This window comes from Antechinus flavipes, chromosome 3, assembly GCF_016432865.1.
Source record: "Antechinus flavipes isolate AdamAnt ecotype Samford, QLD, Australia chromosome 3, AdamAnt_v2, whole genome shotgun sequence".
NCBI classification, from domain to species: Eukaryota; Metazoa; Chordata; class Mammalia; order Dasyuromorphia; family Dasyuridae; genus Antechinus; species Antechinus flavipes.
The window spans coordinates 253,960,768-253,981,584 of NC_067400.1; the positions used below are offsets into that span (position 1 = coordinate 253,960,768).

General features: G+C 33.3%; 1 protein-coding gene across 3 annotated transcripts in view; it reads right to left on the reverse strand.

The window, feature by feature from the left end:
- The window catches only part of ITSN1 (intersectin 1), a 256,471-nt gene that overhangs the window by 78,284 nt on the left and 157,370 nt on the right, over window positions 1-20,817 (reverse strand). For all 3 annotated transcript variants that reach the window (XM_051984917.1, XM_051984914.1, XM_051984915.1), the window contains 4 exons: window positions 15,416-15,582; window positions 11,518-11,563; window positions 9,339-9,460; window positions 1,935-2,052 (listed from right to left, as the gene is read on the reverse strand). In XM_051984917.1, coding sequence (XP_051840877.1) covers window positions 1,935-2,052; window positions 9,339-9,460; window positions 11,518-11,563; window positions 15,416-15,582 — 453 coding nt within the window. The remainder of the gene's footprint in view (window positions 1-1,934; window positions 2,053-9,338; window positions 9,461-11,517; window positions 11,564-15,415; window positions 15,583-20,817) is intronic.

Here is a 20,817-nt window from a genome sequence, read left to right on the forward strand (position 1 = left end):
TGACCTATATTTTATTGTACTTTTTATTTGTTTTGTTAAACATTTCCAAATTATTTCTGACTTCATTTGGGAGTTTGGGGGTGCTGCTTAGAGGCCAAGTTTGAAATCTCTGTTCTAGGCAACTCTCTAAGATTATATTTGTTTTTTAGCTATTTGCAAGAAGTTTATTCCCCCCATAGCATTTTCTAATTTTAGTCTGATTTCCTTTCATGGTTTTTTTTTTTCTTTAAGTTCTACTTTTATTTAGTGTTTTGATAAATATTTTTTACCAGTGTGAACTCTTTGAAAGTGTGGTCTATATTTGAGGGAGTTTCTCAGCATATTCCACATGGTTTCTTTTTATTTATTTTCTTTTCATTACTTCTGATACTTCATAAAATTCAATTGCTCTAAGTATTTATTTTTATTATTAATACATCTTAATTTTGTTATTGTCATTTTTCATTCTTATAGCAAATTCAATTGCTTTAGCATTTGTTATTTTTATTACTACTATCATTAATTAACATCTCATCTTTTTTAACAAAGTTCAGAGACAAAGAGTCTTAGGACAAGTCTCCTTCCTATTATTATTCTTTTATATTGAAGGTGTTAGTCAGCAAGCATTTACTAAGCACCTACTATGTGTGAGACACTTTATACCTCATGGAGAAGATAGAAAAAAGACAAAAAGGCAGTTCTGCTCTCAATGACCTCACAGTATAAGGGGGAACAGCATGCAAACAAGTATGAGTAAACAGGTGACATTCAGGATAAATTAGAGATAAGCAATACAAGGAAAATGCTAGCATTAAGGCATTCTAAAGACAGGTAAATAAAATAAGAGCTTTCTGAAGTTAAATAAAAATAGTATATTAAACTTATCCTTTGTAGGCTCATAGAAACCATCCTGAGAATGCCTCCAATAGCAAATAAGACAATAGGAATGGCATATAACTCATCCTTTTCTGACATGATTTGGATTTCTTCTGCAAGGTCTCTACATACTTTTCAATACATGCAGCTGGAGGTTATGAGTATATGGCATCAAGACATCAATTTAAAATATTATACTTAAATTTTTAAAGCTCTATGTTTCTAATGTGGGCAAGAGTTTGGCTTGTGATGATGATTGATTCCAGTATAATTTACTGGTTTATTTCTCTAGGATTCTAAAATCCATATCCATAGTACAGGGGTTTGTCAACCTATTCCTTTATTGTTATTGCTCTTATTCTTTGCTCATTTTAAAAAACATAATTGTTTCAATTTTGTTTTCTTATGAATTTTAATTACTTATTTGTTCTTTGTTGTTTCTCTTTGAGTTTTTATGGGATATGTAAAGTAAAAAAAAAATGGATTCCCTTCTCTCCTTTCATACTATTATATTCGATCAGTCTCCCTTAACATTTATTATTTTAAAAATTCTTACCACTTACTTCTTACCTTACTTCCTGCCTCCCTGTGCCTTCCTAACCACAATTCAAATATTTAGAAGAAAATCAACAAATAACACTTGTTTTTAATGTAAAAGATATTTATGATTCTTTCTAGAAGAATATTACAACAAAGACATTTGGGTACTTATCGTTCAGTTTTTTCGTGACTCCATTTGGGTTTTTCTTGGCAAAAATACTAGAGTGATTTGCCATTTCCTTCTCCAGTTCATTTTACAGATGAGGAAACTGATGCAAACAGGTTTAAATGACAGCTAAGTAAATGACTGAGGTCAGTACTGAATTTAGGAAGAGGAGTCTTTCTAACTCTAGGCCCTGTGCCTATCCACTACACTACCTCTCTATATTTTATGGTACTATATCCACACAATAAAGCCTCTCATTTCTAATAACTATTGAAAATGCTGAGAGAAAATTTTGATCGAGAAAGAAAAAATTTTGACTATGAAGATTTTCAACTGAAAAAGCAACTTTTGAGACAAAATTATTTTTACTTACCTGTAGGTAGTGCTATTGATTTAGGTGGCTCTGTTGGCGTTATTTTGCTGGTACCAGGACTTAAAAGTTTTACATAATTAGCTGGGAACCAGCCTATCTGACGCTTTTTCCCACGTGCCTAAGAAGAAAATAAATACATTTTTAAAATTCAGACACTGAATAATCACAAGAGGACAATATCACACAAGAGGACAAAAATCATAGACTCCTAGTATTTGGGATAGACCTCAAAAATTGGAATCCTATCTACAATATGATAAACATCTCCCTCTACCTAAAGACTTCCAAAAATAAAGAACTCATTATTCCACTCAGGAATCTAATTCACTTTTGGATAGTTCTTATTAAAAGGAATTCTTTCCCTTATGTTGAACCAAAAAAAGAATGATTGTATGTATCCTAAGATTCCTCTTCTCTAGATTAACCATCTCCAGTTATTTCTACTAATCTTTGTATGGCATTTTACATCTTCTCACCATCTTGTCTATCTTCCAGTTTTGTTAACTGTGCTTCTAAAATGTGATTTTCAGAAATGGACACGATGCCCTAAACATGGTTTGACCAGGAGAGAAATCAAAAGGACTAATTTGTCTCTTGCCTTGGACATTATATATATTTTGATTTTATATCACCATTTTCAAATATATTCTTCCCTCTTCTCCTACTCAGAGCCATTCCAAGCGACAAAGACTAAAAAAGAATCTGGTAAGTGAGCGATTGAGGGGGTAGGCGGAGGAAGGGAGAGTTCATCAAAATTAAGCAATATATTAAATGAATTAGGATTGCATATAATTTTTCATGCCCATAGGTCATCTCTGACAAAGACAGAAAGGAATATTTCCTCATCCCTTCTTCAGCACTAAGACTAGATAATACCATATTCAAGCTTTAGAGTTTTGTTGTTTTTCATTTACATGTAGTCATTGTGTATACTGTTTTCCTGGTTTAGTTTGCTTCATTTCATATTAGTTCATAGATTTTTCATGCTTCTCTGTATTCATCATATTCTCTGTATTCATCATTTCTTATAGTTCAGTATATATTCATTACATTTATGTTTCATAATTTGTTTAATCATTACCAAATTTATAAGCATCTCTTTTGTTTCCAATTCTTTGCTATTTCAAAAAGTGCTGCCAAAAAACCCTTAGAATATTATCTAGCAATAGCATCTTTGAATCAAAGGATATGTACATTCTAGTCTTTTTCTGAGCATAATTCCAAATTTCTTTCTACAATGGTTGAAGCACTTCACAGTTTCACCAACAATCCATCAGTGAGGGTTTAATTTCCCACTGATTGTCCAACACTGATTATTAACATCTATTACACCTTTGCTAATTTGGGGGGCCTAAAATGGAACCTCGAGGTTTTGATTTGAACTTATACTTTTAGTTATTGTTTTTATTTTTTTGTATCCCTACTACTATGTAGCATAGTGCAAGGTATATAATAAGCACTTAATAAAAGTTTGCTTGTTGAGTGAATATTTTTACTGGAAAGAGTGCTAAACCTCAAATCAAAGGACCTGGGTTTGAAATATCATCTGGTTTCTTACTATCTATAAAATATTGGGCTAATCACTTAACATCTGACTCTCAGTTTCTACCTATATAAAATGGAGATAATAGCACTTATGACACCTACCTTATTGGGTTGTTGTAAGGAAAATGCCTTGTAAACTTTCAAATGCTTTATAGTACACTACTTTTATTCTTATTGTCATTTTGGTCCCTTAATTATTTGTTTCAGATAACTGAGTGATTCACTGGCTACTCACTTGGTATCCACCCCATGAGTACAAGTGAAAATCCCAGAGAAATATTTTTGTACCGAGAGATTGGCTATATGTAGACATCATGCTTCAATTTTTAAAAAATGGATTTGTGATTGCATTGATGTTGAGAACTCTAGGTATGGAAATTCTCTCAACCAATACAGACTAGTAATTACTTTTCTCTGGAATATACAATCTTAAAAAGCTGCCTGAGGCAGTTTAACAATAATTTTAATATTCTCTAAGCAGAAGCAACATGGTGCATTGGATTTTGAACAAAGCCTTGGACACATACTGCCTGTGTGTCCTGGGCAAATCATTTAATATCTCAGTGTTCCAGGCAGCTCTCTAAGATTGTATATTTAGGAGAAATTACTAGTTGACTTTGACTGAGGGAATTTTCTCACTAGAAGCTGTTGACATCAATGAAATCATAGACCCAATAGAAAAAAATGTGTTATGTTTATTGTACACATTGCAAATTTCTCTGTACAAAAGCATCTCTTCTAGGATTCTTGAAATTTGTACTTGTACTCACAGGATGAATTCCAAGATCCAAGGTAACGCCACCTCAGTTTCTAGGGGAAAATATTTGGGTCTATATTCTAAATACTATAACTCATAAGTCCCCATTATTGTTTTTTTTAGTGTCAGCAAATAAACAATTATCTCTTGAGAAAGGCATTCACTAATAGGAAACAGAACACTGACTTTTTGTGAATCAGTCAGAAAACTTCAAACATCCCCCCCATAACTCTGGGATGAAGTGTCCCACAAACATGCACAGCATCCATTGGAAGAGAAGGCACAAACTTGGGGTATAATGGCAGTGAGATATGTAGGCTATATGTGAAATAAAGGTAAATTAAAAGACCTGGTGACCTAGGTTTGGAAGTTCTTTTATTCTTCATAGGATTTTAACACTAAGTTCCTAGGTTTGATTCCTCTCTGCCACCCAACTCTATTGCCAAGAATCATGCTTTTTGAAGTTGCTTCCTTCAAAGAGATAGATGACTATCTCTCTGTATCTTTGACAGTCTGAAACATATGTCCCTTCTGCTCCCCCCTGAATGAAGCATATCCTTCTAATCTAATAGCTCCTCTTCAAAACAATGTGGCCAGTGGGAGAAGGGAGAGGAGAAATTCCTTTCCTCCCATAAGCATCTTCTGCACAAGTGGCTCCTGCTTGCAAATGCCTTGGTACTCTCCAATTCAAACTACTGAAATTCATCCAGGGGTCCACCCCTGGAGGTGTGGCCAGTTTATCTGGTCTATCAATAGACTGTTTTCCTCTTGAACAACAAGAGAGATATTCACACTTTAACCATAATGTTAAAAAAATTTCATAGTTAACTCACTAATACTTCCTGATTACATTATGAATTTCCCAGGTCTACAATTAACTGAGATTAACTGGGGAACCCCATCCCTTGCATAAAAATGCTATACTCCAGTAGTACATTTAGACATACCTAATTTAGTCTTCTAAACTCAATTTAAAATTCTTTAGGCCTAAAAATTTGCATTGATTACATTCATATTTTTCCAATGTTGCCCCTTCTTTCTTGAAATTCAATTCCTCACATATTTCTTGAGCATCTCATATGTGCCAAATACTATACTAGGTATTGTGTTCAATGAAAAGAGATAAATGACATTGTACCTATATACCTGGAGCTGCTAATTTAGTCAGAAAGACTAGATGGTTATAAGGTGTCTTTGGATATTAGGCAACATACAGATTTCCCTTAGCAGTATGAATAAAAGGATGAAGATTCCTGCCCCTTTTCTACCTATCTTCACTCAATATGACTATAATACTTAAATGAATCAGGGTGTGTTTTGAGAAGCAGGAAGGAAGGGGGAGAGGTAACTTTTTTTAATAAATGGGATAGTTTCTTCTTGGACAAATACTATGGTTCCCAATGACTCACATGGACAGATTGTAGAGGTAGTTTTCTGTTTGCATGAGGCAACCATGTACTTACTCATTCCAAACTGATTTATTCATTCACAGATCGTTTTAAAGAGGAAGTTCTAAAAAAAAATTTTGTTTAAATAAAAAAGAGGAAGTTCTATCACTCTTGGGAAGTAGAAGTGAGATTCAGCCTTGGGTTTCACTGGAGGTTACAAGACTAGAAGCATTGTAATCTAGTTTGACCAGAAATAGGAGTCTGGCACAAGACTTATAAAATAGAGAATACTTAGAATAATTGGCTTCAGCCAAAAAAAAAAAAAAACAAAAACAAAAACTGAAAATGGTAATTTTAAATTCAGAACAAATGCTTGCATTGTAAACTGGATTTTATGATTTATGTTGTAGAAATATGAATGCGAATTAACTAATAGTTGGTTTTTTTTTAATAACTTATACAGCAAAAGTTTTACATATGCTATTACTTCATGAGTGTGGATTCTTAGAACATCCCATTTATTGATTTAAGTTCTGATTTAGGTTGTTCTATCTGCTTTTAGATTAGCACATTCTATAATGCATTTTAAAAAACCTGACCTATGATTTCCTTGATGTAATGAAGTTCTAGTAAAGAACCTGATTAATCAATAAAAGCACATATCTATTCTGCTTTTATTACTTCAAAAGTTGCCTGGGACTCTGAGAGAATAAATGACTTGTCTGGAGCCTTCATTTGAATTCAGGACTTCCTGATTCCCAGATTGGCTCTCTCTGCCACACTGACTCTTACTTATTTTATTTCTTTATGATAATTTGTCAAACTAATCTTTTGTTTGCTATTGCATTATAATGATTATGTGGAATATTGAATTATAAATGAGATATAAGAGTAAATATTCAGGAGGAAAGAAAAAGAAATAAAAGCTTGAAAGAGGCAACAAAAGCTTAATAGATTCAAAGGGTGAATTGTCTCCTAATACAACTGCAAATTAACTGGATACTTGCTAATATTGACGTAATGACATGAAAATTAATCACTGCATAATATTTATGCACATAATTCGATATGACTGTCATGTATATACATAAACTGTGGGATTTCCTATGAAGGATAGAACCTTCTGGGATTAGAGTCATTTCTTTCTATTTGTGATTCTTTTTTGATCTGGGGAATCACAAACTAAATTAGATACCTTTTAAGTAGCCAAACTAAACTAGAAGATCAAGTTTACATTAGAAATTATTAGTGATAAGGTAAAGATGCTAGGGCATCAATATCTCATCAATGAGGGAAAAATGTGAACAATCTACTTGCTGAAATGTTGATGAAAGGCATAGTGAAGCCATAATAACGGTTCTTTATAACATGTCTAAATACTGAATACACATAAGAGGAGCAAAGGAGAAAGACTGGAGAACCATATTCACAAATGTGGTAGTTTCAGGACTTTTCTGACAATTTTGAAAACAAACTTTACTCAGGATTAAAATAAACTAAGGCCAACAAGACAATGCAAAGTTAATTTATAACTTATAGGCCCAAACCTAGCAGAATGCAAATCAATGGCATCATAAAATAGCCCATTTTTCACTTTTTTCCCAATAATCTATTGGGATACAGTAAGAAGTATTTTGGGTATTTATCTAATTTGTTTACAGAAAGTAAAAAGTTTACAAGTCCAGACTGAAACTAGAAAAGGTAATCTAGAAGAAAAGAATATTTCTAAAACATCCATACCATAGGAATCCTTGGTAGCAAGAAGAAGAGGACAGGCAGAGGTGTGCTGAAGCCAGCTGGAACTGACTCAGATGTAAAAATTTCAGTATGAGCATTTACACCTCGGAAATTGGTAAACGCTACAAATCAGGTTTTGGTTTATTATTTTGTTGATTGTCTAGACTTAAAAGAAAGTGATGGAGAAAATGTTAATAATGTCGATTAAACTTAAAAGTGTTTTTAGCCAGGTATTAAACCCTGATACACCCTTGAGGACAGAATATGTATCCCTAACAATAACTAAAAATTCTTAAAATTTTGAGTACCCCCCCCCACCAAAAGTCCTATAATTGTCTTTCTTTTCCCTCTCTTCCCTTCTTGTTTTCTTTACTAATAGAATTTTCTCCCAGAACCCTTCAGGCTAGAGATAATACTTTGGATGTATTATCCTAGTTCCATTGGGATTACTCAACTCTCAGCAATGAAGTCCCAATTATTAATACCACTAGGATCAGCTACCAAAGGCATAATTGCAACGACGGACTATTTTTGACTTAGACAGTAGGGTCACAATAAGTGAATTATTTCAGTTGAATCCTGAATGCCATCAACAGAAAATGAAGGTTTATATACTCTTAAAGATAAGGCTTTTTTTTCAGTATTATTTATAAGTTAAACCATTCCTAATTACCCCAGGAGCAGGTACCATCCCACTGTCCCCAAATAAAATTTTAGCTTGTTCATATTTTATAAAGATTTATGTATGTACACATTATCTCCCTACTCAGGGAGCTGGGACTGTTCATTTTTGTCTTTATCTCCTGAGCACTGAGCACATGCCCTGGCACATGCATGTTAAAGATAATGTTGCTAACTGATGGAGAAGATACCTCTTAAGTTTTGCTTTTTGCTTATTTCTGTTTCCTAGATATCAGCTTCCCTTAGCTCCTACCTCCCCTCAGAAATAAAACGAACAGAAAACACTTACTTTTCCCAGGGACATTTCACAGGCCATACTCAATATCACAAAATGAAACAAAATCCCCAGGCAGGGTCATGAGTTTACTATAAGTATTTTTCCACTCAGCCTTCTTTTGGAGTATAAAAAAGATCTTTCTATAAGGACCGTTTTGAATCATGCAGAGCTCCATATTACATTCCCAGTGGCATATAATGACAAGCTGCACCAGTTCTCCAGTAATCAGGAATCATCCTGAGATGTTCTGGGTGATAGTGGCTCATATAGTTACTGCATAAATATATGTTGCACTAAATTTATCTTTTTGTTTTGAGGAGTGACATATTGGAAAAAAAGGGATGGAAATTGTATATATATATTTTTAAAGCAAAACAGGCTATCTTAGCAGAAGCATGAGAGGAAAGAAGTTGTAGCAATAATAACATAATCAAAATAGGAGTTAATACTTTTTATGTGCTTTAAGATTTATAAAATGCTTCTTGTACATTATTTTTTTTCATATTTCATTTGTTTCATTTTTGTATTAAATTTATTTCATTATCATCATGTCATTTCAAAGTTAAATGTGAAGAAGTACTTTCCCTAATTTAAAGGAAAAAAAAAAAACAGGTTAAAATGAAAGATTAAGTGACTAATCTAACTTTACTTAGCCAAGGCTATTTTATCCAAAGTGTTCTGATTCCAAATCTAGGAATCGGTCCACCCTCCCATAAAGAGGAGGAAGGAAATGCATAGGAGTAGGCCTCCAGAGACAAATTTTGCTGACTTCATTTTTCTGCCTGGGTCCATCCTGAATCTTTTTAGATTGGAAGGAAAGAAATCTACAAACTGTTTAAAGTACAGGGTAATTTGACGCTGAATGAAGAGAAAGATAGTTTCTAATTCTGGAGCTAAAAATTTCCATCTTTAAAATGTATAGCTATTTCAAAGAATTCATCCACTTAAGTGTTCTCTTTTTGGCATTTAATTGTTAGAATTGAAACATGGTATTTTATACAGATTATATAGGAACTAACTTGAAGTTCTCCTTCCCACCATCCTCCTGGATTCTTTTTTCGAATCAAAATTAGTTGTCCAGGTGCCAGGGTAAGTTGTTCAGGGCCAGTAGCAGTATAAGATGCAATAACTTGGGCAATTTCTGAAAATAAAAAAATTAAAAAATGAGTGACTCAGTGGAGCAAATCTAGCACCATCTGTGGCTTGTCCATAGCATTAAAAACTCATTTATTAGGTTGATTTAATATCAAAACAATCAGAAAACTTCCTTGTTCATTACCCCCTAAAGTGTTGTTTAGGTAGATGATTCACCTCACTTTCTAAGGTCTTCTGTAATTCTGGGATTCTATGATTTTGTACAATTCAAATAAAAAAGACATATGGACAGTTTTTAATTCTTTTAATCTAGGAAGAAAGGGAAATTATATTTTTCTTACAGTCAATTTCTAAAATCTGATTTTAAAATCTAAATTTTCTGTAGCCCTTGCTACTACCATTATGATCCTTTTTTCAGGGAAAACATTTTTCCACTAATCAATTTGGAATCTGTGAAGGTATAAAATAGTCTTCTGATTTCAAGGGCTTTTGATGGGGAGAACCCAAAAGTTAGAAAAGATATTTTATGTGCACTATCAATTTATTACATATATTCAAAAGGGAAATAGCTCCATAATTCTCCTGAATGTTAAAATCTCAAAGGAAAAATTCCAAAAGTATTACAGAACAGTTCTGAAAACAAGTCTTATTGGCATTGCAGGTTTAGAGAATAAAAAACCAAAATTTTCCTTTCAGTGAACACTGGCACATCTATAATCATTCTCTGAGCCTCCAGAAACACTACAGAACAAACTTGTCTATTTCCCTATCCCTACTTTTGGACTAAATCCCTGGCCCATGATGGAATTTGTTCCTTCCCTATTCAAAGCAAGTAGGAATTATCACACCTTCCATCATTTCCCATTTTACATTTATGGGTTAAGCTGCCCCCATAGAAATGCTGATATTAAACTGAATAAAGCAAGATGATTCTGGTTGGTGCTTAGAAAGTGAGTAATAATGGGTCTCAAAGCTCTCATCAGGAAAACCGGTGAAAGCCTCTAGATTAGAAGAATTTTTCAGAATGGACAAAATCCAAAGTGGTGACCTATTTAGCTTCCAATGTTCTCTTTCTTAAATGAAGCTGGCACATGCAGGAAGCAATCTGCCACCAACTTTGCTTCTCTCTGTTTTCTCAAGATACAGACAAGCTACACCCAGCTCACTAACCCAAGGAGGGTTTCAATGAAAGCTTAAACTCATGTAGGCATCAAATATAAAAGCACTTAAGACACTCTAGAATCATTCAATTATTCTCAGCAGTGCTGAACTTTGAGATAAAGCTTATTTGCTGCTCTCAATGCCCCAGGTCAAATTTCTGGAGTTAAAGTGAAAACTCATGGCGATTTATTATCTATTTTTTCTTGCTGTGTAAGAACTGTAGAACTCAAGAGAAAATACTCTTTCTCCCACTAACAAATAAGCTATCTTACAAAAGTCATTCAATGGAACATCGAAATATGTCAGGTAAGATAAAGGTGTTATAAAAATTCCATTATGTCAATGGTATACTTGTTCTTTCTCAAGCATTATTTGTGATATTTTTACTTCTAAAAGTATGATTCACACCAACTAAAAACCACGTGAAGACAGAGAAATTACTATAATTTTGCACCTACAATAGATGTGAGAGAAATTACCCTATGCCTATGAAATGAATCTGTCCTTGCTTATATCCATCTTTATGATAATTGTGCTCTGCTATTCTCTTCTGTTGTTTGTATTAACTGTTGGATGAGCATAATCAGACTGGCAACAACCTCCCAAAAAATATGTGTTATTGTGCAACTGCCAAGTACTAGCAATCTGGTAGCCCCATAAAACCTTTTTCATCATCCTAAAGTCATAGAATTCCTTACTATCACATTTTTTTTACTACTACCTACTACTGCCATTTTACATTTTTCTTTTCATGAGGTACTCATGGCACAACATCAATCTTTCTTAACTATATTAATAATTCTTATATATTCCTGGAAATAAGGAAATGTATGAGGAAAAATTTCATATGTTCTTGTTCTAAATGTTTAAATTTAATTAAAATGACTGGAATCAATTATCACTTACTTAAAGTATTTCAAAATACTAGGACTTATAACTTACCAGGTTTCTTTCCTAAACTCCCTGCTTTCCCAGTAGTCCCAGGGGCCTAAACAGAAGAAAAAATAAACTTTACATAAACTCTCATATAAGTATCATCCTCCCTCCAATATTTTTTTTCACAAGAGGTAAGAGAAGATAGACCAAACCAATAATTTCGTTGTAAGAGTAAGGAAACTCATTCTACCAATGCTTAAAATAAATAAATAAATAACAACAGCACCCCCCCCCCCAAAGGATAATTTATTTCTGACAGATTTTATAACATAGTGTCCCAGAGAAGATAATGCATAAGTTTTGTAACTCCATGAAGTTATGATAGGAATCAAATTATTAAATATATAGTAAGAGAAGAAGCCTTGGCTCTAGAGACCAAGCTGTGAATAAATTATCTTTTAAAACATGATTATTTTACAACAATCCTGCTACAGTTTTATGTAAATTGTTGTAAGACAAGGAAACACTATGTTTATTTTTATGTTTAACACTAGTCTATGCCCACAAAGTGAGAAAAAAAAATTTAGTGTTCAATTTCTTTTCTATTCTGTGCCTAGCTATGGACTAGAGGAAGATAAGAGCTCACTAATACAAATTAACCTCTTTTGAGTTATCCTTGAAGCTACATCTCAAAATCAATTTAAAATGGGGAAAAAAAAGTATAATTCAGAAATTCTTCAATAAAATTAAATTAGAAGGGAGAAAGAAAAAAAAATTAAGTATCTATCTTTTTGATAAGCATTGAAACTTCTTGTTTTCTCAGTATTTTGTGTCCATTATTTTGAATGACTGAAATTAATCATTTCAGTAAACATTTATTAAGTCCCTTGAATCTGAAACTTTCCTGTTTTCCTTAACATTTTGCTAACAATCAATTTATATGCACATCAATATACTGATTTTATATATAACAAAGTACTTAAACACCAAGGGGCAAAATTACAACTAGTCAAGAAAAGGATCACATTAGCTCAAAGAAAGAGTGAAATAGAATAAAGATTTCTAACCAAGGTGGAATCCATTAAGTTAAAAACCACAGCAAACAAGCACATTCAATAAAAATACCAACAGACAATCACTGTAGAAATAAAGTTAAGAGGTGACCTCTAATGGAAAGAAAATGAAGAACTTTAATTAGGAACATGAGTGCGACAAGACAGTACAGAATATTCATTTTATTCAGAGAATATCATGTCATATTCATGTTATATCATGGTGCAAATAAATTATTTTAAATAATGGTTATTAATATATTAATTATTATTATATATAATACATACTATCAGGATCTAAAGAATGTCTCGGAGAAGTTGCAATAGACTATATACTGCACACTGTCTTTATCTCAACCTGGAAGAAGAGCAAGGGCACAAGGTAACACTGTACCAATTTTGCTTTTTAAACTTGTAGTAAGTACTAGATTTTGCCATTATACACCATTAACTTTAAGAAATGTTGCGGACTGGGAATGAGATAAAATTGAAGGTAGAGGGAAAAGGAGAGAGGTCAGACAACACAAGGGCCTCTCAGTCAGAGAGGTCAGAGAACAGCAACTGCCTTTCACAAGAGGACATCCATTCTGGGTTGGATCTCTAGCAGTCACAGTCAGGAAGTTCTCATGTATTCCAGCGGCTCTCCCGTGTATTCCAACAGTAGAGTCACTGATGGCTGCAGCTTTCCATATGTGTCTAAAGGCCTCTTCCTTCCTGCCCATTGGTTGAGAAAGCAGGAGGAGAGAGGGCAAGGTTTAAGTTTCTAATGTTTTTTCATTGAAATAGCATTTATGTGATTTTTACTGAATCTAACTTCTCTGCCTGAAGAAGAGATATCTCCCTTGATACTTCTGGAGTGTACAATAAAACCTACTTTTTAGAATTTTTTATTTTCAGTTCCAAATTCTTTCCCTTCTCTGAAAGGCATTGAAATTTCCCCCACTGAACAGGCAAGAAATACGATGCCCTTTATATTTTCATGCAAAATATATTTCTACAAGTTATAGTAATAATAAGAAGAATAAAAAATCAAGAAAAATAAAGTGGAAAAAAAAGCTTTAATCTGCACTCAGAGTTCAGCAGTTCTTTCTCTGGAGGTGGATTGCAATTGTCATGAATCCTTTGGAATTGTTGGGGGAGTAATCTGGCATATAATAGGTGCTTAATAATGTTTATTTGATTATTATCACAATATTGCTATTAAATAGTTTCTACACTTAAATGTCAGAAGAGAGTTGTCACAGTAATGTACAGACTTTTTTTTTAAATAAATGCTACAGAGGTATAGATATAGAAATACATGTAGATCCTTTCCTTGGATTGTTTTGAAACACATTATGGGCTCAGGGAAGATCAAGATGGTCTTTTCCAACTACATAGAGTGTTACAGGTCAATTCTCTGAGAGTCTCCACGGCTGTGGATCATAACATCTGAAGGAGTTGCAGGGCAGCCTTTGCTGACACAGGTGTTGTGGACTGGGAATGAGATAAATTGAAAGTAGAGGGAAGAGGAGAGAGGTCAGACAACACAAGGGCCTCTCAGTCAGAGAGGTCAGAGAACAGCAACTGCCTTTCACAAGAGGACATCCATTCTGGTTGGATCTCCAGCAGCCACAGTCAGGAGGCTCTCATGTATTCCAGCAGCTCTCCCATGTATTCCAACAGTTGAGTCACTGACGGCTGCAGCTTTCCAAATGTGTCTAAAGGCCTCTTCCTTCCTGCCCATTGGTTGAGGAAGCAGGAGGAGAGAGGGCAAGGTTAAATAACTGTAATGGGATGTATGATGGAAATGGCCAGTGAAAAAGAAAATGCTGTGTATTTTGTTCACGTGCAACAGATTACCTTAAAAATTAAATTTGTACTTCCTGAAAAAGTTATTTTTTATTTTAAAAAACAAACAAACAAACAACCAGAACAGTATTTAAGACAATTTAGTAGATTACTAAGGAAGATGTATGGACTTGGTCAAATGTATATAGAGTCAATATTTTACATCTCCCTATTGTGATTTTGAGAAACCTTCCACAACTTGACAGATTTAAGCAATTTTATTTATTTCTATTTTCTTTCAGTTTTCAATTTCTCTCTTATTTGTCTTTTTTTATTTAAATATTTAGTTTGAACAATCTTTAAACAGGTGTGAATGATGTACAGTAAAGATATCAAATATGCAACCTACAATATTCCCAAGGATTGTGAACCAGATTAAAATGTAAATAAGCAACACTTAAAATGAATAAAAATACAATCAAACATAGATAATCTTGATATGTGATTTTCTAAGTCAATCTTTGTCCACAGGGTATGATTTAATGGAGTGATAGCCCCTAGTTTCTATTTGAATTTAACACCACTAATCTACATTGCCAAAGTAATGATAGATAAATATTGCTAAGACATTTAAAAAATCATCAGGAAGATTAAAACATCCATATGTATTACCTTGTACAGGACATATTAGGTGTTATTAACAATTTATCTTCATGTACTCCAAATCATGAACAAAAATGACTATCACCTTTGTGTGTATCATAGTTGTTGCCGAATTATTTCAGTTATATTCATGACCCCATTTGGGGTTTTCTTGATAACCACACTGGAGTAGTCTGCCATTGCCTTCTTCAGCTCATTTTACAGAAAACAAACTGACGCAAATAGGGATAAGTGACTTGCCTAATTCAGACTGTATTTTTCTTTATTACTAAAACCTTTAAGGGAATCAAGGAATCAGTGATATACATACATACATACATACATATATAAAATACAATAATGTAACTCTAGCTTCATTTTCTTGCTCTAAAACTTTGTAACATTCTTGAAAAATATTTCATGTAATTGAGTATACTTTCAAATTCTAAAAGTGACAACACAGAAGGAATGGAAAGTATCTAAAGTTAATTAAGATTTACCTCTGAGTCTTTAAGCCTCACATAGTTCGAAGGGAAGACTCCACATTTATCAGCTACCGTTCCTGTCCACCAATCACCATCTTTCTTCGTAACCAAAATCACATCCCCTTGCTGAAAGGTTAAATCGCCTTGTTCAGAACTCTCATAAGTGTACATGGCAATATATTCTGGGAGGGGAGAAATGATGACATAGAGTTTAACTTTTAAGAAATCCTATAAATATAGAGACCTTAACAACTGGACCTTTAAAGCTAATAAAACTGCTTCCTATACTCAATAAGTTATAATATAACCAATAGTCCTGTTTTTCTTGTATTTTTTATTTATTTAATATATTATTTTCCCCATGAAAATATTATTACTCATTTTAAAAAAATTGAGTTCCAAATTCTCTCCATCCTTCCCCTTACCCCTCACTGAGAAGGCAAACAATTTGATATAGCTTATACATATGCAGTTATGTAAAACACATTCCCATGTTAGTCATTTAAAGAAAACAGACCAAAAAAACCCCACCAGAAAATAAAGAAATAGTATGCTTTCGTCTGTATTCAGACCCCCATCAGTTCTCAGGAGATGGATAGCATTTTTTATTATAAGTCCTTCAGAAATGTCTTAGATTATTGTATTGCTAAGAATAGATAAATTATTTACAGTTGATGTTCATAGAATATCATAGTTATTATAGACAATTTTCTCTTGGTACAACCTATAATCTTTTTTTTTCTTGAAAACTTTTTATTTTTCAAAACATATGTGTGGACAATTCTTCAACATTAGCCTTTGCAAAACTATGTTCCAATTCCCTCCCTCTTCCCCCATGCCCTCCCCTGGATGGCAAGTAGTCCAATATATGCTAAACATGGTAGAAATATATGTTAAATCCAATATATGTATACATATTTATGTAATTATTGTGCTGCACAAGAAAAAAAAAGAAAAGCAAAGTAAAATGCAAGCAAACAACAGCAAAAAGAATGAAAATGCTATGTTGTGTTCCATGCTCAGTTCCCACAGTCCTCTCTCTGGATGTAGATGACTCTCTTCATCACTGAACAATTGGAACTGGTTTGAATCATCTCATTTTTGAAGAGAGCCATGTCCATCAGAATTAATCATCGTATAGTCTTGTTGTTGGAGTATATAATGATCTTCTGGTTCTGCTCGTTTCAGTTAGCATCAGTTCATGTAAGTATCGCCAGTCCTCTCTGTATTCATCCTGCTGGTCATTTCTTACAGAACAATAATATTCCATATTATGCCACAATTTATTCAGCCATTCTCCAATTGATGGGCACCCACTCAGTTTCCAGCTTCTAGCCACTACAAACAGGGCTGCCACAAACATTTTTTGCATTGTATGTGCACATACAGGTCCCTTTCCCTTCTTTAATATCTCTTTGGGGTATAAGCCCAATAGAAACACTGCTGGGTCAAAGGGTATGCACAGTTTGATAACTTTTTGAGCATAGTTCCAAATTGCTCTCCAGAATGGTACAACCTATAATCTTAAGAGCTTCCTAGTGCATTAAAAAGTTATGGGACTTGCCCAGGATCACAAAGCCAATATATGTCAAAGGCATTGCTTTACGAAAACAGCCTGCTCTGAAAAACATGTTTGGAATTAGCAATGACTGATATGACCACTCAGCAAGAAGATTTCTCCAAGTGTTCTAGGAGAAACAGGAGACTCCTTGCCATTTAGTACTTGAATCTCCCATACACAATTGCTTTGGAAATATACTTTCAAATGTAGAACAAATCTAAGTTGGAAATTTTTAGTGAGGAAAATCTCTTTTTTTAATTCACAGGATTGCTTTCCTTTTGAAGGCTCTAGTTCTGACTTTTCACTTCATTATAATTTCCTCTTTTAAAAAATTTTCATACTACCTAACAATTACCCATTACAATAATCCATATTAATAAAGGTTTGTTGGCAGACTTCCCTAAGGAAGGGGAATCTAAAATTTTGAAGCTATTTTCAAAAAAAAATTTGAGAAATTACAGAAACTTGAACTTTGGTTGAACTTAATCATGCTTCATGAGAAACAAAAGAGAATGGAAATAAGTTAAGGCCTTGTTGCTTCATCTGAAATATTCCAGGCATGTGCAGACCCATACTTAGCATTAAAATGCAAACAGCCTATTATGAAGTTTTGGGAGTATCTTAATTAATTTCAGAACTATCATGGAAAATTTTGTGAAATTTTGCTTCAAAAAAACAAAATAAAATAAAAATCATTGATGGTTAATGACTGAGTGAATATTTTGAGATATTATAAAACAAAGTTCACACAATCCTGTTTATAATTTCATTACTTGAAACTATAAAATCCAAAGCAGTCTTTTCACGATACTGTAAACATATATTTATCTCCTATCCAAACACATCACTACTTTTCTCCACCCCATGAGAAATTTCATCTTCTAATGAGTTTTATATGAGATTCTCAAGAATGAGAGAATTTCAGTATTAGAAGAGATCTCAAGGAATATATATATATCTATATATATCTATATATCTATCTATATATATATATATATGTATATATATATATGCATATCTAAAATAAAATCCTTTTACTATGTCTGTCCAAAATTTTAACAAATGGTCTGTCAGTCTTTAACTGAAAAACTCTAGTCATGGTCATAGTCACCTTTGGAGTAGCCCCATCCTTCTGTATACTTTTGTTAGAAAATTGGTACTAAGTAAAGCTGAAATTTGTTTCTGAAACTGAGGTTAGTCAGAATAAAGCTAATCTATCATGAATACTTGTAAAGGGCTGAAACTTTGAGTTGATGCACTGGAATCAGACAACTGAGCACTTAAGGCTAATTACTGATTGGACAATACTGTATTAGCATATGCCTGGAAAATGGCTCTTCCCACTATTCTGTGCTGGCTTGATCTTTTGGTGTATACAGATAACTGTAGGAGGGATTAGGGAGTGAAGTAAGACAAGCTGGGGTCACTTTGGCGATGGACGAGGAGAAGGGAGGTCGTGGAGATCCTGCGTCCATCCCCTTCACTTCTACCCCTAAAGACCAAGAATAAAGACCAAGAACTTTTGCTTATCCTGACTTTGGCTGATTCTAAGGCATCCAGGGTGCTAGCTCTGTCTTCATAAATGCTCTCCAAAATTTTGAAGACAACTATAATCCACAGGTTTTTTTAATTGATACTCAAGTCATGGTATCCAGCTCTTTGAGTATTTTAATTGCTTCTCTCTGGGGATCCTTCCTAAAATGTGATGTGCACAATAAAATACAATATTCTGCAGATGTGATCTGGGTATGAGTACATCTCCTTCACTCTGATCATGATCTTTTGTAGTATAGGATAACACTATTCTTTATCACTGTTGATGCGTACTGAGCTTGCAGCCAATCCATTAAAGCCCTCAAATAGTTTGTAGACAAACTGATACTTTACCACGCTTCTCTGTTTGTATTTGTGAAACTATTTTTTTAAATTCAGAGGTGGTGATTTGTATTACTCTTTATTAAATTTCATCTTATTTGATAAAAAAGCCCATTGTTTTAATTGGGCAAGATTTTTGTACCTTGACTGTAATCTAATGTATTAGCTATTCTTCCTTGCTGTGGATTACCTAGAGATCTGAAAAGGATGCTCTTTGTGCCTTCATTCAAGACATTGATAAAGATGCTAAAAAAAAATTAAATTAAATTTTAAAAAGTGCAGGCCCCAAAAAAAAACCCTGAAGCATTGCACTCATGAATTCTCTCCAAATTCTATTGAGTTTTTAATGACTATTCTATGGGTACAGTCATTCATCAGGTTCCAAATTGACCTCAGGTACTACTATTTAGCTCACATCTCTCAAGCTTGAAGAAGCTTTTATTATATATAATAAGTGACCAAGAGCCTCACAAATATCACAGAATTAGAATTCAATAAAAACGTAATGGCCAAACAAAGCAATACTGATTAATCCTGCTGATAAAACCAAAATGCTTTCTTTCTTTCTTTGGCACTATTTTTATTTTCTTTCTTTTTTATTAAAGTTTTTTATTTTTCAAAACATATGCATGGATAATTCTGCAACATTAGCCCTTGTAAAACCTTATGTTCCAGTTTTTTCTCCCTTCTGCTATCCCCCCTCCCCTAGATGACAAGTAGTCCAATGTATGTTAAACATGGTAGAAATATGTTAAATTCAATATATTTAATTTATACAATTATCCTGCTGTACAAGACAAATCAATTCAAACCAGAAAAAAAAAGGTAAAAATAAAATGCAAGCAAACAACAACAAAAAGAGTGAGAATGCTATGTTGTGAACCACACTCAGTTCTCACAGTCTTCTCATTGGGTGTAGATGGCTCTTTTGATCACAAGACTATTGGAACTGATCTGAATCATCTCCTGTCCATCAGAATTAATCATCATATAATATTGTTGTTGTTTGGCACTATTTTTAACGTTATTTTTCTAGGTTGCTTATGCCCTCAATAGTACTACCCAAACTTGAGATTATGTGATTTCCTTTCCCTGATGCTCTTTGGATCATATCTCTGTTAGACTCTTTTTCTTAATAAAATGTTAAGAATGATAAATTCCTGTTTATTCTATAATATTATAGACTCATCCACTATAAATGAAGAACTCTGGAAACCAATAAACTTACATGTAGCCATAATAGAAGAAAATTAACTCTTTTGATATAGTAGTTGTAACTTTGTCATACCACAGAGAACTGGCCAGTAAGTAGTGAACAGGCAAGCATATCTAAAATATCAATAATACAAGCCCCACAATGGATTCTTTTGAACTAAATTATTTAACCTGATTTACAATATTATAGAATATTAAAGCTAGGGAAAATGCTAGAGGCCATCTAGTTTACCTCCCCACCCAAGGACTTAATAAAGGCTAACAAGAACTCATTCAGCATTAACCTGAAAATCTAAAATGAAGGGTTTTCATGCAACTTTTAGCTAAGTATAATTATTCTGAAGTTTTTGTTTATATTAGGCTGAAAAATTCTTTTCTGCAGCTACAACCTGTTATTCTCATTTCTCTCAGTTCTGCTCTTTGTGACCAAGAACAAGACTAATATCTCTTCTACAGATTCTTCAAATACTCAAAAAGATCAAATATGTTTTTCCTTTTTTCAAAAATTTCAAAAGTATTTATTTTCCCCAACTACATGTAAAAATAGTTTCCAATGATTATTTTTGTAAGATTTTAAGTTCCAAAGTTTTTTTCTCCCTCCCTTACTTACCCCTTTCCAAGAGAGCAAGCAATTTGATATGTTATACATGTACAATCACTTTAAACACATTTCCATATTAATCCAAACATGATCCCTCTAACTTTTCTCTTCTCCAGGCTAAACATCATTACGTTTCTTGTAAGGCATGATCCCTAGTCCTCTCAT